General features: G+C 39.9%; 1 protein-coding gene across 4 annotated transcripts in view; it reads left to right on the top strand.

Moving 5' to 3' along the window:
• dac (dachshund family transcription factor) overlaps positions 1-16,974 on the top strand; it is a 459,147-nt gene extending 442,173 nt beyond the window's left edge. For all 4 annotated transcript variants that reach the window (XM_083125063.1, XM_083125064.1, XM_083125065.1 and 1 more), the window contains exon 12: positions 13,265-16,974. In XM_083125063.1, coding sequence (XP_082981189.1) covers positions 13,265-13,317 — 53 coding nt within the window. In that variant the 3' untranslated portion in view covers positions 13,318-16,974. The remainder of the gene's footprint in view (positions 1-13,264) is intronic.
• The last annotated feature ends 2,313 nt before the right edge of the window (positions 16,975-19,287 follow it).

Raw genomic sequence — 19,287 nt, 5'->3', positions numbered from 1 at the left:
ATGTAGCTGCGTTATATATGTTGAAAAATTTCGCCATCGACGTACAAATAAATGTGTAAGACTATTCCAGAGACTTTTTCCCACGTTTCGTTCCCAACTCTGTTGAAACGTGCTTAAACCCACAGTGAAGCAATATTGTTTCTGTACAGAATGTCCACGTGTATTTATTGCCGAAAGTAAAAAGTATTTTACTACTCAGGTTCTTTGTCAGTGCCCATGTCTTCATGATGCAACGTCGCTTTATAATGGAGGTGTGTTGAAACTCAAGTATCCAACTGCTTTCCCGAAGTTCCCAAAGCCGTGTAACTTCAATTGGGCGAATTTATAGGACGGGTCTGTTGATTTAGAAGAAATAAAGTATTCAGGGTTGAGGAAGGTGGAAGAAGACCTCGACAGGTGTCCTCGCGGATAGGGAAGGAGTCCAAAAAGCAAACAAGTGACACTAAAGTTTTCTGCGACCTTGAAGCCTAAGCGGCGAAGTTGACGTAATTGTGTTGGAAAAATCTTGATGTCCGAGGAGTTGTTGTTGATGATTTACCTCAAGTTGAAGCAGAAAGGAGCTTCTTCTTGTCTGGTGTCACCGATGACCGTTTAGAGCTGCAGTGAGTCAAAAATGTGCCATTGTTAGCCACGGCAGAGTGACCCGTCTACTGCTTGTCATGTCGCATCGGCAAACACCTTTCATTCCCTAATTGCTGGCGTGTTAATTTGTTTATCTGCTAGACGATTCCACACTGTTCTCCCCCCCCCCCCCGCATGCTCCTTTATCCTTTTTACATATGCCTTATGTACCAATCAATTAAGCAGCTTCCGTCCGTCAATCGAGTGTCAACCAATCAGCGGAGGCCCGGCTAATTGCGCTAATATACCAGAAGCACGCGGGGTCAATTCCCCGATAGTGCCGGGCAGCCATATTGGGTTTTCGGAGCTTAAGAAGAGTTTATCGAGTGGCTTGGCTGACCTGGGGAATCGGTTCGAAGCAGCTACCACAGTATGTCGTGGGATTAATGTTAACAAGAGGTCAATACGTGTCGCTAAAAATGTCCTCATAGTGTCACACCATTTAACACAATGTTTATGCACGAAAAACTGTTTCTTGGACGTATTTCAGACTTATCCGTAATTATATCCCTCACTTAAATGCTTTTAACATTATTACCTCTTATTCACGGAAGAACATTCACTATAATTCCAGTGGCACATAATTTCCACACATACTCCCCATTATCGTTCAAAAGCTGGTAATCAATGCAAAAACACACTAAAGATTTTTAGTAATCGAAATGCGTCATAAAAGCTGAAAGTTACCTAGAACCAAATTGACCAACCTGTATACGTGCATCTTTGTAGGATCATTGAAATTGTGGCGTTGGTAGATCAAGTCGTGATTTCTTACAAAATTGAATTCGTGTATCAGCAAATCACAAACTATTGACTATTTTTCTTTTTATCACAGAGGGGACATAATTTATTTAAAACATTCATACCGATGTGGATTTAGGAGTTCGGTAATATTCGTGACGCATGTTGCGAATGTTCACAAAAGGGACAGTTCTAGAGTTTTCTTTCCTCAATCAAAATGCCTCGAGAGAGAAATAAAACTTAAGTTAACACATTTACGGGGCTTTCCAGCGTTACGTGTGTGACATTCACACATAGAATGCTAGGTCCTAGACATGAGATTGGATTAAAATATTCTAATTCCATAGAATTATGAAGTACTTTTGTGGTGTCTGCTAACAAAATGACATAGTCTGAATGTATGAGAAGCATTAACGAAAACGTGTTACATGTATGACTCTTTAAAAAAATGTAAAACTTAAATTGTCTGTGAAGATTATAGGCAATAGATGCTAATAATTTTGTTGGCAAATGTGCAAATTGTATGCATTCATAAACATTTTGACCTTAATGGAATTAGAAAACAAGAATGATTTTCAGAATAATTCGTTTTATTTACATGGAGTAGGACCACTTTTCGTGGAACCTCCAATATGGAAGTGCATAAAATGGTTGTGTTTAATGAATTATTATCGCCGTTGATGGCCTAGGTCTTTGATTGCTGGAGTCAGAACCTCGTTGCCGAGTTTCCTTGTTCTAGTCCTGGAGAGGGAGGTTCTTTGCAACTGTTCGGTCCTTGACCAGTTTCATGAAATCATAATCAATTCCCATCGTCGCAATTTGCCAGAAGTGGTAGAAAAGTGGCGCTAAATAAGGACGGTTTCTATTGTTTCGACCTAAATTTATCTTTACACGTTGGAATCCAGAGAGACCAATGAAATGCCGATCGCCAGGTTTGAAACCAGGAACATCGAGAAATGAGTTTCCAAGCATCGAAGAGTTGGCACGAAACATGTCGACTACAGGGTGCACCTGTTTTAGAAGAGTTTAGTGCGTGTTAATCTGATCCACAATTGTTACCCTTCGTCTTCTGCCGTGTGCTCAGTGACCTCCATCCGTTCGTGAGGGAGAAAAAAAATCTTCCAAGATCACGTGCGAATCTCCTACAGCGTGCGTTCACCCAAATATATGGATGTGTTCGAGAGCAACTCTACCCATCGTGGCAAGTGCGGGGAACTCGGTACGGCTGTCCAAGACCGTAATTGATGAACTCCATTAAAATTCGATGCATAATCTGTGTATCGAATCGAGGATTTTATTGCCCTTAACTTTGGTACGTGCGAATGTAGGAAGTGGACATAAATTTCCAGGTGCCCCGATCACCAGGTAACCAGGATGGCCGTTTATCTCCTAGGACTTGAGCAAACACACGTCGACTCTCGAAGATAACCTTCACGTTGGTCGCGAGCGATTCCTTTTTTTGCGAAGTGTTCCTCTTCTCTCTCGTTTCTTTTTTTCTTATTTTCGTTCGTGTAAGTCACGACCCGGGTCAAAGCGAATTCCCACGAACCAAGGAGTAGTATACGGTTGTGGAGGTCACTCAAGGTCGCCCACCTCTCCCCCCGTGTCCCCCTCTTCACGCGAGAAACTGTTTGGCAGTTGTCATTAGCCGAGTTTGGCTTGTCTTCGCCCGCTGCATACCAATGACCCTCGCCCAGATGAGGTATCTTCTTGTGTACCTCAAGGACGGAAAACGGCAGCCAGTGTTATATGAACCGCTTTGGGCAACGGAGTTCTATGATGTGAACTCCTCGTAGGGCCTCCCGGGTTCGAATCCCGGCCAGGGCATGGTTGTTCTTCGAGTGTCCATTCATAAATTTCATCACACATCATCATTACCCAAAAGCAAAGCCTCCCCGATGGAGTAGTAGCTAACGTTGTCAGGGGTTCGATCCTCATTTAGGCACATTACTCATTGGTTCGGATCCCACTTTAAACTGTAGGTCCCTTACCCTGTTATAGCACTTCAACTATTTCCCTTTAATATTCTTCCTCAAACTCTAGCACTAGAGTTCGTTTTCTTTTTATGATATTGCAAGTTTTGCTCCATCATGTTTAGTAGCATAGGCGAAACTTGACGGGGGCAAGAGGGTACTTGCCCCCCACAAAATTTCCAGGTTTATTAAAGTTTACAAGTTAAAGGTACTTTTGTTCATCTCCTGCGACCTGTGAATCAGAGTGAAAATGAGTAATACTTGTGATTTCGCAAATATAACAGTTGCTTAGCATGGATCCTTTTTCAGCTGATCTAAAACTTTCCGGGTCTGTCCCCCTCACCCCCCCCCCCCCAAAGTTAAGCCATAAGTTCGATTCTGCCCCCTCAAAATTAGGCCCCAAGTTACGTCCACGTGTAGTGGATAAAGACCAAATATATGGGCGATTAGATTTTTGTTATCAATCGTAGCTTGTCTGCCAATTTTAGCTAACCGCGACGATGAGTGTGATATGATGAAATTGATGAAAGGACACTCACATGCACAGATATGGCCAAATTACAAAAATTTAATTAGAAAATTCCCAAAATATGATTTTTAATGTGGAAACCAAATCAATTAATTGTTGTATTCATTAGCTCCTTGCCTAATGCACTTCGTTTCATCAACTATCTAGATTGCGATTGTAAATGTGGAATAAGTATGCTTTCTGAAACTTACATATTACACTACTATACTGCTACATAAAAAATCCTGGATCTCGTGTGTGTGTGCACATTCGAAACTGGACCCCATGTCTTTAAGTCTTTTCCTTTTTTGTAAGGCTAATTTCAGAAATGAAATAATTCGTCCCGTTCTTGAACATAACTGCTTCCTATCAGTATAAGCATTATCATCTTTATGTTTAATGTAGAATCGGCAATTTGCATGCGATCAGCCCAAGAACACTGTACGTGTACGATTAGCATACACTTCTCCTCACCGAATGCAACTGACGTTTGGAAATTAACAAGACGCGAGTGGAAGGTATAATTCACGAACGTTTAACACCAAGAAGCCAAAACAACTTCGGCGCCACAATCAAAAGCGTTCATGATTATTCATTAACCTCACGGCTACTTTGCACAAATACATAATTCCCCGAGAGATTTTTTTTTTTTTACAAGTACAAGCAACGAGTTTTGATATTTCCCCGAGGGTTAGGCATGCAATTTCTAAAAGGTGAAAAAAAAAGTTCATGTTCCGTTATGCGCGACGAGAAAATCCGGTTTTTTCCGTTTTTAAATATAGAACGTCCTTCTCTTGATGTTGGCGCTGAACTTTCACGGCAATTACACGAACTATCCGCTCAGCGCCAAATAATATAGAACTGGCTGCGGAAAGCGACAATCATCGTTAACGGGCTGTTTCGATCTAATACGAAGAATGCAAGTCTTCGCGCTTAGCCCATGCGTTTATTCAATTTACCAAATTCGCCGGCAGAGGTCTCTTAACTCGTTCCTGGCCTGACCAGTCCTTCCTATTATTTTCGCTTTGTCTTGTCTGGTGGGTGCCAGATTGCAATCTTCGTTCTCTGCGGGGTACCGTTAATATTGGCTAATTCGAAGGCGAAATTTGTTATTTGCAAGCACACACACCTTTTAGTTTAAAGGACCGGCCATGAAATTTGATATTTCAGTATGTCAAAGATAGATTGATTGAATTAGTGTATTTTACGTCCATTTTTGGCCACATTCACTCATCGCGACGCAATTGTCGAAGAGTATGTTGATGTTTACATGATGGGCTCATTTCTAAAATTTAATCCTAGATTAAATTATGTTGGATTAGAATGAATTAAAGATGAGGTATCGATTTTGTTATTTAGCGTCGTTTTTCTGCCACCTTTGGCTAACCGCGACAATGAGGACGAGTGATGTGATGAAAGGACATACTCACAATGAACATCCATGCCCAGGCCGGAATTCGAACCCGAGGCCCCTGGCGTCGTAGCACGGTGTGCTATAACACCTCCACCACAGAGATCGGCTAAATTAACTTTTCCGATAGTTAAAATGTTTTGTTTTACTTCGCTTTTCTGCCACTTTTGGCTAATCACGAAGATGATAAATGGTGATAACATGGAATGGGTGAAGGGACAGTCACAAAGAACACCCATGTCCGGGCTGGGATTCGAAACCGTGGCTTCTGGCGTTGTAGCCGGGGGGCCGGCTACTACGTGGAAGTTGGCATTTATATCCTGTCCCAGCTAAGTGTGAAGCAGGGCTGCGCATAGCAGCATAGAAGGGGGGAAATCGAGTGGGCGAAGCCAGGTAACTCAGTCGCCTCTCCCCCTCCATTACGCAATCCCATTCCTCTCACTGTTCGTTGGTGGAGCCGTTTCGCGTTACTACTTGCAGAGAGACGTCGTTCTTCTTCGCCTGCTACACAGATAGTTGGAACAGGGTATAGGTGTCTTTAGAAAGGGTCAACCATTACACCACTGCGGTTGAGCACCTTAATGCTGGACTGGGTGAATCGTTGCGATTACTATACAGAGGTAGAAGAAAATACAATGTTATTGTAAGTGGACTAAGTAGGATGACTTTATGTGAACTCGACCTCGAAGATGATTGGCTGAATTAGCATGAAGGAGCGCCCCATTTGATAGAGGTGCGAAAGTGATGCCACAGCCCAAGGAACAGGACTTTAGCACTTATCTGTCCTCGGTGCATCGCACCAGGTCGGCACGATCGCAACCTTTAACGACTTATTCAATTAATCTTATGCACCGTTCAAAGATCGAGCCTCGCGTTGGGCGCCACTTACGCCCCACGCCGCTTCATTGATGATAGCCCTACCTGACACTTGGACGGATCAACTCACAGAATATTTCCGCGTACGATTCTCACAGATTATGATGTCGGGATTCTTCTTCTAAGGCTGCGATCTCGCGCTTGATTGCAGCTGCCATCTGGCGTCACGTGCGAGCAACAGCGGCGTATCGTGCGCGGTGGATTCAGGGGGGAGGGAAAGAACACAGAGTAATCAATTTCTAATTACCGTTTCGAGGCTCCGGGCCAAGCATCGGGGTGAAAATCCTTCCGACGTTGGGACTTGGCGTCGATGGGGTTATCATTCCGCTCCTCTCTCGCTCGCTTCCGATAATTGCCGCTAATAGAAGACTCGCACACGCATGTACGCATGCAGGTACACACTCCTATCATCCTAGCTTTTTCTGCCCCGCACATGAGCCTCCCGCTATAAGATTAAAGCTCTCTCTCCACACGGCGTATCTTCCTACGACCAATTATCAGTTAAACTCATTTTGCATCATCGACGCTTTCGCATCGCTTCGGCGCAAATCGCATCGCTCCGAGCGAAATTGTCTCGCTCGGCGACACTAAGTACGATGTCAGTCCCCCCCCTCCCCGCCCCTCAACCTCCCAAAATTGCATCAGTCGTTTGAGCCGAGTTGAGGCTAATGCAAAGATCGACTCCCGGTCTGCTTCGAAATTAATATTTCCTGAAGTGGTTCGGTAGTGACACTTGTTGTTTATTTTTCGTTCGCATGCTGCTACACCCCACATCGGCTCCTGCAGAGAATTTTCTAGTAGTGTCAAGATCATAAAATCGCGTGACGGTCATGTTTACATAGAAAGGTTTCATGTTTCTTACAGAAGCTGAGGGAGAAGACGAAAGAAACAGAGTAAGGTAAAAGAGACACAAATGAAAATATACGGATCAGACAACAGAGAAGAAAGAGCTAAAAGAGAGAAAAATGAAGTTACTTTTGGGGAAGCCCCTTTGCTTTTGAAGAAACCCGGTCAATTTTGAAGAAAGGCGTTGCGAAAAAGAGAGGAACAGATGCGGTAAAGGGACCCAAACAAAAATGAACGGATGAAGGGGAGAGAGCGAAGAAAGAAGAGAGCCAGAAAGAGAGGAAAAAGAAAAAAAGCAATACAAAGGAAAGAGAGAGAATAAGGGAGAAAACGCGACAGAAAACTGAAGAGAAAGACCAGCAGAAGAAACATAGAGCGTGGAGACAGTAAAGAAGTTCGTAAATTAAATCAGCAAAAAGAGGTTGTGTTCCCATATTCATGGTGGGATCAGGTAATAATTATCCATTCAGTCGACTCTCACTGTCTTCGCCAATGTTGCTTCCCTCTTCCTCAGAAATACGAGTTGGTGTTCTGGTGCGATCCGATGATGGTATGCTCGATACGGTATTCTACCTGCTGATAAAACAATCCCGGTGAAGAGATTATTCTCTGTGGACATCGTCATAGTGAGTGCTGAAGAGACTCGCCGAAGAAAGTGCAGGAAACCAGATTCCTCTACTGGCCTCGGGGAGCACTAGAGCGAAAAGAACATTTTACAAGACGAGAGAATAATCGATTTCTCAATATGTGGCAATAGAACAGATGGATAGTGAGCAATTAATGAATTAATCAATTTTAATGCTAGTGATAACTATTAGTTTGTAGCTAGTTTTGAAGAAACCCTGTTAAATTTTAAGAAACACCGGTAATTTTGAAGACAACCCGTTACGTTTGAAGACAATCCGTTACTTTCGAAGACAATCCGTTACTTTCGAAGACAATCCGTTACTTTTGAAGACAATCCGTTACTTTTGAAGACAATCCGTTACTTTTGAAGAGACTTCGTTATTCATTGAGATTTCCAAAGTTACTTTGGGAGGAATTTCAGATACTTGGAGAAATCCTGTTACTTCGGGAACACTGGTAGCCAACATAATGTCGCAATAACACAGTGTTATGGGGGCCACTTGTCTCCATCATCTTGATGGAGACAATATAGCAAAACATTACAAATTTCGCAGAGGGATTAATACCCCCCAACCCCAGCAGAAAATGCCCACCCGCCCCTACAGCTACCGAAAATTAGCTTCGTAACGATACTCTATCCCGAAGCCACCCACTCCAAACAGTGGTCTGGGGAGAGCGTGTTTGTGTTGGTTTTGGAATAGGAAAGGAAGAAGAGGGAGAGGCTTAAAGGTGGGGGCAGGCACCCCCGTCATTCCGTTTCGATATTAAATTAAGGGACAGTGCGCTGTCAAGTCCACGGCGCGATTTTTGAGTCCCCAGTGATTGATAGTGCTGGGGGCTCCTCGTCAGTCTCTCTCTCTCTCTCTCCGTGGTGATTGATGAAAGAACGGCAAAAACAACAACCATTAGAGAGGGCCTCGCTCGGATCTTCGGTTGCTCGTCAGAATCCCCGCAGGGTTGCCAGTGCCACTGAAATTATCGTTCGGCGGCTACATCTGATTTTCACCTTCACCGCACGCTTCAAAAGAAGGCAAGGGGTAGTCTGATGTCGGCAGTACCTCAGGAAATGGTCCAGAATTCTTACGATGGGGGAAAATAGGATTTTGAAACGTTAATGCTTTGAAATGCTTAGGGGTGTGTTCATCAGCGAAAGTGGAAAGTTTTCTGAAACACATTAAAAATTGGAAATTAAAATGCAAGAGTTACACATGTCGACTTCATACTTGCGTGTCATTTGAATTGAATTGTTGTAAAAAGTTCACTTTATGCAGAGATAGGATAATCGGGACTGGACCTACAGTTTAAGTGGAACTGGAACCGCTGTGCAATGTGCCTGGGACCCCTTGATTACAAGGCTATGACGTTTACACTACGTCATCGAGAGGCCAAGTGTTATTTGAAGAAAGAAACGTTTTAGTAGAGGGAGAACAGCAGAGACATGGGAGAAAACAATGAGAAATAATAGAGACACAGGCAGAGCGAAAGAGAGAAAGCAATATAACTGAAAGAATATAGAGAGAAAGTAATAGAAAGTAAAGAGAAATGTAGCGAGATGGAGATACAAGAAAGGAGAATCAGAAGAGGGTTATACAGTAAGCACAAGTAATGGCATGAAAGACGGAATTAAGGAAAGAACTGCAGCAAAGGAATCAGTGGTCTTTCTTGACACTCCTCTAAAATCTCTACACTGTGACTGCTAACCGACTGGTGTCGCGATATCGTTAATAAGGGTCCAAGGTTCGAGCCCTCGCTTGGGACCGGCAAACGGAACAGGAACGCCCGTGCACACTGATGGGACTCGAACACGGAGACCGTTAGTCTGAACCAAGTGAAAGAACTCGATATTTATTTTCGATTTTTTTCCGCGTGACGTAAGATAGTGGATTATTAGATATTTGTAGAGAAAGAAAAAGCGCTCGACTTGAACCGAAAGAGCTGTCTCTACAAGTCTCTGGTTCGATTCCCGGCGGGAACAAATATCAACGGTTCACAGTGTCAAAAACTTAGTCCCATCCGGGTAACAAAAAAACAACTCAATCTGGTAATTTTTCTTGACGCACCTGGCAACCATGAACTTCCAGTCTCCGGTGTTGACGGTGATAGCAATGCGCGACCAAGAGAGGATCATCCATCCATCTATTTCTTTTCGGTCTCTTTAAAAACCAATCTCATCTTCTTTAAAGTTTCCGTTGTAATTAAACTAAGCTCTAAGTCATTATAGCTAGTTTTTTCTTCTTTGTTGGGTTCCTTACCCACCCCCCACCCCTTTACCACCGCAACACCCCCTTTTCTCATCTCGGTAAGATATCTGTAGCTATCGGCTTCCTCCCACGTCTTCCAGTGTTCATCTACCGACGTTCAGGGTTTCCAGTGTTGGCTTTTTACCTTAGAAAGTTCTAATATTTGTTTTTCTAAACGAGATGAAGCAGTTTCACTGAGGCAAAAATTGCAGGGGATAGTTTTGTGGTTTGGGAGCCAACAGCATAAACTCATCTAAATTTATGTTATACTCTGTCCCAGCTAACTGTGGAGCAGGCAAACGAAGGCAAGTCTCTGCGGAAGTAGTGACGAGAGACGGCTCCACCAATGAATGCGTAAGAGGAACGGGATTGCGTGGAGGGGGAAAAGCGACTGCGGTTACCAGCCTTCCCAGCAGCGTGTACTCCTTCGTTCTGCCCACTGGATTTCCTTCGCTTCTCTGGCACGGCCTTGCTCCACAGTTAGCCGGGACAGAGTATGGTCTTATAGCACAGCGCGTCTGCATTGGATGTATTTTATCACCAGTACGCCACCTACTTCTGGAGCTAATCGCGACGACAATGATGAATTGAGGAATATTATTACTAACCGGGTTTCGAACCTGGGACCTCTGGCTTCTTAGCGCGTGAAGATAGCCACTACGCCACGGAGACCGGTTCATAAGGAAATTGGCAAAAAAAAAAAAAAAAAAGGTAAAGTGTTCCCCTGTGCATAGCACCACGCCATGAAGGCGTATAGGGGGTGTGAGGGTAACGCCCCACACTTTCTTGATCCGGTCGTGAGTGGGGGTGATGTGATCAGCATCACGCCCCTGACCGCCTTTACCCCCCAGGGTTTCCCCCAGGTACCCATGTTATTCGACGCTGGGTGGGCGCCGGGGCCGCTTTCACCGTTAGAAAAGTTCCCGGATTTGAACCGGCCGGGGATCGAACCCGGGACCTTGAGCATGGTAGTCAGACGCGTTACCGACTGAGCCACCGCGGCCACTTTACCATTTTACTTATTTTACCGCGGCTATGAGGAGAAATGGATGGAGACTCGTCTTGTAATCATTTCTTCAGGGTTCCATTTCGGTTGGATATACACTCACCAGCAATAAAAATGGGACACCTAGATCCAGAAATATTCGCTTCTCTGCATTGCGTTGCGTGTTGTCTAACTCCACGGCGATAACCGAACAGCAATAGCAAATCTACAATGGGAAGTTCCGTCTCCGCCGTAGTGTTAGGCAACACACACGACGCCGTGCAGGGATGTAAGTATTTCAGGATCTAGGTGTCTCATTTTTATTGTCCGTGACTGTACATTGCCAGAGGTTCGGATCCTATTTTAATCTGTAGGTCCAGTCCCGATTAGCCTATTTGAGCGTACAGGGAGTAGCGAACTCTGAAAGTAAAAAAGGGGGGAGTAGCGTAATGTATTGTGCACATTGCCACAATGGCGGAAGAGCACGAGGTATTACTCCGCGACACCGCAATGAAAAGACATCCGGCTTCAGCCAGTTATCTTCCTTCCCCCTTTCGAAAATTAACCTACATATTCATACTTCAAGAAGCCATAAAAACAAAAAAAAATAAGCTTATCTCTGCATTATTTAAAGCATTCCGCCGCCTGTTGCATATTCAATCTCGAATTGAATAAATAATAACGAAAGGGAGAGAAAAAAAAAAGGAACAGTCGACGAAAGGCCAAAATGCCTGCACGTATTAGGCACCCATAGACAAACATTCAGACGGCGGGCCGCGAGCATTACATGTGTATTTTGGCTTCACGTGACAATTGGGGTACCTAAGATTACGGAGCTAACTTGAAGTTCGCGTGACAACCGTCATTTACAACCTTCTTCCATGCCTCGAGCAGCAGAGTCCTATCACTCGTTGTTCAGATTCAAGTGGTGCTCCTTCCTCACTGAATATGTCCCCTCCTCCCCCCACCACTCCCCCCTTCATTTCTGACCGCCGTGATTCGTCCATGTGAACTCCTTTGCCCTTTGTGTGTGATATGATGCAATGATTAGATAATGTGCATGAGAAGGCATTTGTGCTTTTTCCACAAGTTCCCCCCCCTTTCCCCCAAAGACGGTTACAATCGTTTTCATCTTTGAAAACTGTGCAGCTTCTATTTTTATATGATGTTGGTGACGTCGCTACCTAAATCGCAAACTAGTGCAAGCAGTCATATTTTATTATACCTATTCGTATAATATGTTTGGTGTATTTATGTTGACCATTGAAGTGAGCTGTTCGTCCAATGTCCCGTCTAGCATACACCGAAGATTTGTTTTATTTTACTTTGTACTTGAGTATTTTACCTCCCTTTTCTACTGCTACAACTTAATTGCGACTATTCTCCGTCCACCGTAAGAACGAAGTTAATGTAAACAAAACCACGTGTCGTGTCTCCTTCCGGTGTTTTAGTTCCGCTGTTGCCCTGCTCAGGAATAAATTGGTTGTAGCTGTACGGCTTATATTATAAGCCGTACAGATACAACCAAACACATGTCACCTTGTGCACTCAAGGGTTTCTTTGTTTAAAACTGAACACTGTCGAACATGTAACACACTGTACAGTACAATAGCCCTTGGTAATAAAAGCAACAGTAATGTCTAGCGAAGTAAACCTTTTAATTCTGTTATTTGTTACTAAGTTGGACTATGATACCTCACACGTGAAAAGCATACGATGTGTACAAACAATCAAGCCAATGGTGGATCGTACCCATACATTCAATCAGCAATTTTTTTTTTCCTTTTCGTTTTCGATTTATCGGTTGGGAGATAATTCAGCAATTATCTCGCAAACTATTCGTTTGCGACCCCCTATTTACTGAGACTTTTTTGTTTCTACTATTGTGTGCTTTTCACCGTTTCAGTTTGAGCTAACCTTGTATATGCAGCAAAATATGATATGTAGATAAACATGTAAAATGGCACACAAGTGTAATGTGAATAACCACTAACATTAGTTTTCATTCCTGTAGTGATTTAAAATATTTACATACTTTATTATATGTATCATATAATTTTTATATATTCTTTAATATATATTGCTAACCAAAGATGGAAAAACATATAATATGAATGTGTTTTAAAGAAGTCAGCACATAAACTAACATATTCTACTAATTTTGAAATTTGTCAAACAAAGTATGTTTAGAATTTTGAAGTTTCAGAAGTACTTCATAGGAGAAGTAAATGAAAAGCTTTCAACCAAAACTTAAAGAATATCGGAGAAAAGGTATGCAGGTTATCTCAAAATATAAAACATTAAAACGAGTCTCCTACTAGCATGGTTCGTACATACTCAGGTAATTTAGCCTTTCTTGCAACTAAATTTTAATTACCCTAACCACAATCCTAATTTGCTATTGCTGAATATAATATTAATTGATTTTTTTTTCAGATGCAAGGCCAGGTTACTACAAGAACTCCGTTCTCTTCACCAGCGCAACCTAGTTTGCTAGCGCCAGTGTGAGTTCACGAAACTGATCCTTTACCAAGACTTTCGTTCAACCATGAAAAGCATACAAAAAAAAATCTGGTAGTGTTTTGAAAAGTAGATGTGATTTTTCCTTAGGAGTATGAAAAAAAGAAATTGCAAATGCTCTTGCGAAACATGTCGAGATTTTTCATTGACGTTTTATGTGTTTTTACGAATTTTCACGACACGACTTCCTTCAAACAGGGAGAGAGCGAAGAACACTGAAGATCTCACTAAATGTACTGTAAAAAAAAAAACAGTGATGGTGTTTCGAAGACTGGGTACATGTTAGAAATTTTTCCCCTGCAAGAGTAAATCAGATCAAAGTTCCGAGGAATGTAAAAAATGACAAGTGTCGATGATTGCATGATTCAATGTTGGTGCAAGCACAAGTGGTGGTTCTTGAAAATGGTTGCAATGTTTAGTAAACCTTATAAACACTATTGACCGTCTCAAATTTGCATTAATCTAGCATACCGTGAATAGAAACAGTGTTGAGGTAAAAAAAAAATATATAGTAAATGATTCTGAAGTTTGGTGCAATGTTTCTCACCCAGTTGACAATTTTGGTGCAAGCCTCATTTGAATATGCACTTTTTTCTAGTTGCACTGGAATCTATTGTTGCTTTCATGACAATGTGGGGAAAGTGGTTTGGAGTGGAAGGGGGAATGCTTCAATCTTTCTAGTACTTAACACACTGAAACTGTACAGTAATTTTATTGGTTATTTGGTGCCATATGGTTGATGCAGTAAGAAACATGTTTTGCGTGTGCCCGTTTGAATGAGCGTGTACCAGCATAGAAATTAATCCAAATGACATGCTTCAAGCACTACGTGATGACTATTCTACCAGATTACCATGTGGTTACATGTGCACAAGTTTTACTGGAGTGATACAAGCTGGTGTCGAAACCCAAACATGCACTGGAAAGCTCCGAGCATGGGGAGAAAAAAACACATGTTCTTCGGCGTTCACTGTGATGCATCCAAATGCAGTATCTCAGACATTCAACGACTGGTACCTGTACATATGGTGTACTCTTGTGAGCCGGAAGCAACTCGACAAAGTGTATTGTTATTAATAAGAATATCATCTAGAATGTTATTTGTATAAGTATTCGTATTTGTCGTTAGCTTTCTCCATTCATACCGTGAATTTTTTAGTAAAAAAATCATTTATCATAATTCTTAGAGGCAAAACATGGTATATATTCAGTGCCTCTTCCATAATGCGACTAATTTCTTTCTTTCTTTATATTCATGTGGAGTATGTACAAAGAATTTTAGGAAGATCAAAACAGCACACGAGTAAACTTGTTTGATATTTGCAAACATTAAAAATCGAATATGCTACTTATTCAGGTTTGTATACTTTCTGGATGTTGGAAGTATGAAGATGCACATAAAATTAACAAAATGTACACATTAAAGGTAAACATATCAAAAAAGAATCTTCGATTAAAAGAAACATTAAAATGCTTGTTCATGATGCTAAAAGAGTCTCGAAGTAAGTTGTATTTCGCTAAATGGATGTTTTAAAAGGTGTGTAAATGTGAAGAATGGCGTGCTTTTAAATGTATGAGAGAACTTGTAGTAATGATTGAGTTAGACTACTCACACACAATTGTGCATATATACATAAAACATATATGTAAGCGATTGAGTATTTGTTCACACTAAAATGAGAAGAAAATGTTTGTTTATGGCGCTTAAGTGGAGTGCACGTAAGGAGAACATTATTAAGTGAATAAAGCCAACTCTATATATGTGGTTACGTTGTTCTTAAAGAAAAAAGAAACCATTAAGGTATGTATAAATATTGCCATCATGAAAGTATATAGTACATAATATATATATCTATAAAGCTTCATTACTTATTATTCATGATTGTCGTTATTAAAAATATATATAAGAATCTTTGTACATGTAAGAATGATTATATAGCTTTCATAGAATACAAATCTTTGTTCAATGAAAAACCTGCAGCTTCTTCTATCCATTTACCATTCATAAGAACTTCGTAACGTCTTACATTTCAATGAAAAAAAATGTTGTGTAAACTATTTGATGTTACCCTCCTCAAGTGAATAGATCCTTGTGTGTGGTTGGTATTTGTTACAATGCAAAAAATATAAATAAGGAAAAATGTATAATTAAGGTTATGAAGTTCGTGTTTTTTAGCGGTAGAACTTCTAAAATACAAGAGGTTTAGAAATAATGGATTGTTCAAATGAAAAGAGGTATGGTAAAGAGGAATTGATTAGGAAATGTCTTTATTGCTGGGAGTGTTCACAATTATTTATCATCAGCCAGAATTGTAAAGATAACTGGATTTTGTTTAGAAGATTTCAGTTGTATTTTCTTAAATAAATTGTCCTTGAGTTATTGACTCCATGTTCATGTTCATACAAATTGGTGAAAGTTACAGGCTTAATCCTACAATATCAGTGGTTTAAAATTTAGAAAAGAAGCAAGATAAAATACCTTATTCGTTTGAAATAATAAGATCGTACGAGATAAGAAATGACAAAAAAGGTTCGCTCAGTTTTGGATCGGATGTCATTTGATCAGAAAGACAGACATTTTGCCTACTGTGAGTCTCTGAAAGTACTGTATGTTTATGGTTAATACAATAAAAAATGAAAAAAATATTATATGTGTGTCAATGTTGAGATACGGTTAGGCATTCCTTAGTGTACCCTTCCTACATTCTGTATCCAAGTCGCTTGTAGTGTTCTCAAATTAATTGTTGTTTTGCTACCTCTGATTTATCCTTAATCGTTTTTGTAGACCAGCATATGAAGTAAATACTGATGAAGGTATATTTATTGTATTTGTAAGTTAATTTATGCTGTATTAGTAAAAAAGTGAGTTTATTTTGTAATTTATAAATAAAAAAATTATGTTCATTGGAAAATACGTAAGGAATTTGCACAAAAGGTTCTGCGAACTGTTTGATACAAAGAATGGAAAACATATATTGTTTCATTATTGCAGGTGTAAAGTATTATATGTGCTTGAAAGATGTGCTTCAAAGCATGGAACATCCCCTACAATGTCGTGATACGTTCCTGACATGACAGAAAAAAAAATCACGTTTTCGTTTGCCTCCGTGACATTTTGTATAAAAATTTCTAACAAATTTACCCTGTTGACTCGAATTTTCTACAGCTATGTAAATTATAACGCTGTTTTGTAATTTATACACTTCTGCTATTTTTAAACCAACAGCCACGAACAACAAAAAAATGTTTTAAAATGTCAATTTTTGTTTTGTTATACATGTACTGCATTCCTCTAGTAAGTTGGAACATATTGGTACTTTGAACATATTGAAGAGCCACGTTCGTAAGCAAAGCAAATGTGTGCAAATATAAGAAATAGGACTTTTAGTTTGTAATTTCCAACAAGAATGTTTTAATGTATACGCCTTGTTCCACGATTTTCCGTATTAATATAAAACAGGCAATGATTAGCTCTTCCCCCGTCCCCTTTTCCACCAGTTCTAATTTTTTATCCTGCGAGCATTTATCCATTACAAACTTTTCTCCTTGGCTTTAACTACAGTATTTTTGTAATTGTATGTATGTGTGCCTTGTATTGTAGAAAGACAGAAATAAAAATACGTCTCCAAAAATTATTTTAAGTTTTTTTTTTCCTACCATTCTAGCTCCTTGAACCAGATTTTTTTTTTTAAATAGGAACAGGGTTTTAAGTCTGTCTACTCTGTGTTCACATAAGCTAATCATGACTGGATCTTACAGTTTTAAAGTGGGATCCGAACCACTATGTGCCTCCACCGGATATCGAGCCCGGGACCCTCCACCGAAGATCGAATTTTGTATTTTCGAAGGGAAAATATCGCAATTACAGATTTTTTTTTAAAAAAAGTTGACACTACAGTCAAATCCCTATCTACATTACACAAACATAAAATTGATATATAACTCTGTGATTACACCAGGGTGGATAAAATTCATGATTCTTATTTTTTTTATAATATTTTGATTTAAATCAGATTATATTTTAAAAGAAAGACGCGCATTAAATCGGTTGTGTTTTTCGGTACCGTCCATATAGATTAATATATATATATATATATATAGGAAGGCTCTGTAAAATGTTTGATTGAGCAAATAGAAAATTATATGTAAATGCACATCTTTCTGTTTCTCTACATGAGCCTACTTTGGAGAAGTTTGTTGAGTGTTTTAATGAAACTATAATAATTTCAGTAACTTTTCTTCCAGTGAAAATAAAACATTCTGGAAGTACTTAAAATATTTTTATAGTCTTTGTAGCTGAATTTTGGCGATATTTTAAATATTAGTTTGCAAAATATCAGCTGCCATGTTTATTTGCAGATTAATGATAATGAGAGTGTTTACGGTTCAACATGATTAGTATTGTGTACATTACAATACGCAAAATTGTTGCTATTTTAGCCTCTAAAATATTTAATTTTAAATCAATAGAAATTTAATTGTGTTCACAGTTTACATATTACATTTCCTTTCGTATGAACTTCGCGCATATACTTTGTTTCCTTTCTTAGAGCATAATAAACACCATTCAATGATTACGAGAATAAATTACTTTCTCCAAAAGTGATTCTGATATCTACAAATTACTTGTGTACATTATTCTATCAAGTGATTTAAATCAACCAGATTTAAATTAATTCATGTTGGATTACACCATTATGTTTAAAACACATGACTTTGTTTTTCTACAAATGTAGGCAGAGAATAAGGCTCTGCCTTGTTTTACACTCAAATATATTGTACAAAACGCTCATCATATAATATACCTTCATAATTTGGTTCACATAGAAAAATGATGAACATACATGCACCTTTCACATCAGACAACCACAGTAAAAAAATAGGAATTCATAGACACACACACATATATGTCGGACATAACTATCAGTAGAATAGTTACTTTAATATAAGAAATGCAGTCCGCGTGCCCCACCCGTGACAATGAAATACCCCATATCAACATAGCAGGTCATAACAAGCATTTTTTTTTGTTGTACATGTATGCTATATTATTTCGCAAATAAATAAGTAAAAAACTTTAGAGACTTAAAAAGTTATGGATATGCGAAACTCATAATTTTGCCCTTCACGTCATATTTGAATCAAGAAAGCGTTCTCTAATAACAAGGGCTCTATAAATTACAAAATGTGAAAATGTGTTAAAAGCAGAGTGAACATTAAGCAATGAAAAGTTGTATCTTTTCATCTATTTTTGAGGCCTGGTGATAAGTAATGGCTAGGGAACGGATTTTAAGGTGCAGCACCTTCGCGAGGTATAGCTGTTTTAATTCCGATCGTTTGATTGATTGGTTTACTTTATTTTACTTCGCCTTTTGTGCCACTTTTGGCTAATTAGCGAAGATGGGGATGAGTGATGATATGATGAAATTGATGAATGAACACTCACAAATATCCATGCCCAGGCCAGGATTCGAACCCGGGACCCCTGGCGTCGTAGCCGATCGTTTTAGATATGTATTTTAGGACGGACATGAAATCAAGCAAAAAAAAGCACTTTGTTGCACCTTTTCGTGAGATTAGCACACATTTACCCCCTCTTTGATGATTCAACACCTTTCCCCTTACTTTTCTTTCATGCTTTGTTAAAAAATTGGACAGAAAAATAATTGATTTTCACTTTTCTTGAGCAGCTACATAAAACCCTATAATCTTATTTTGTAGAACAGAACGAGAGCTGTAACATGATGTAATATAATCATTGCAGCCGCAAGAGTTCCCAAGATAATGTAGCAAAACCCGCGAGAGAAAAAAACGAGCTTCAACAAAACCTATTCGGCAGAACCACAGTTCTGTACGCGGTCCGCGCGTATTATACACAGAAGAGGCAGAAAAAGATAACATTTTATCAACACCTTTTTGAAAGCTAAGCAACTGCTATC

The sequence above is a fragment of the Lepisma saccharinum genome, chromosome 7, assembly GCF_977018435.1.
Source record: "Lepisma saccharinum chromosome 7, izLepSacc3.1, whole genome shotgun sequence".
NCBI lineage: Eukaryota > Metazoa > Arthropoda > Insecta > Zygentoma > Lepismatidae > Lepisma > Lepisma saccharinum.
The sequence above is the reverse complement of the archived record's forward strand: the minus strand, read 5'-3'. Positions and strand labels throughout refer to the sequence as shown.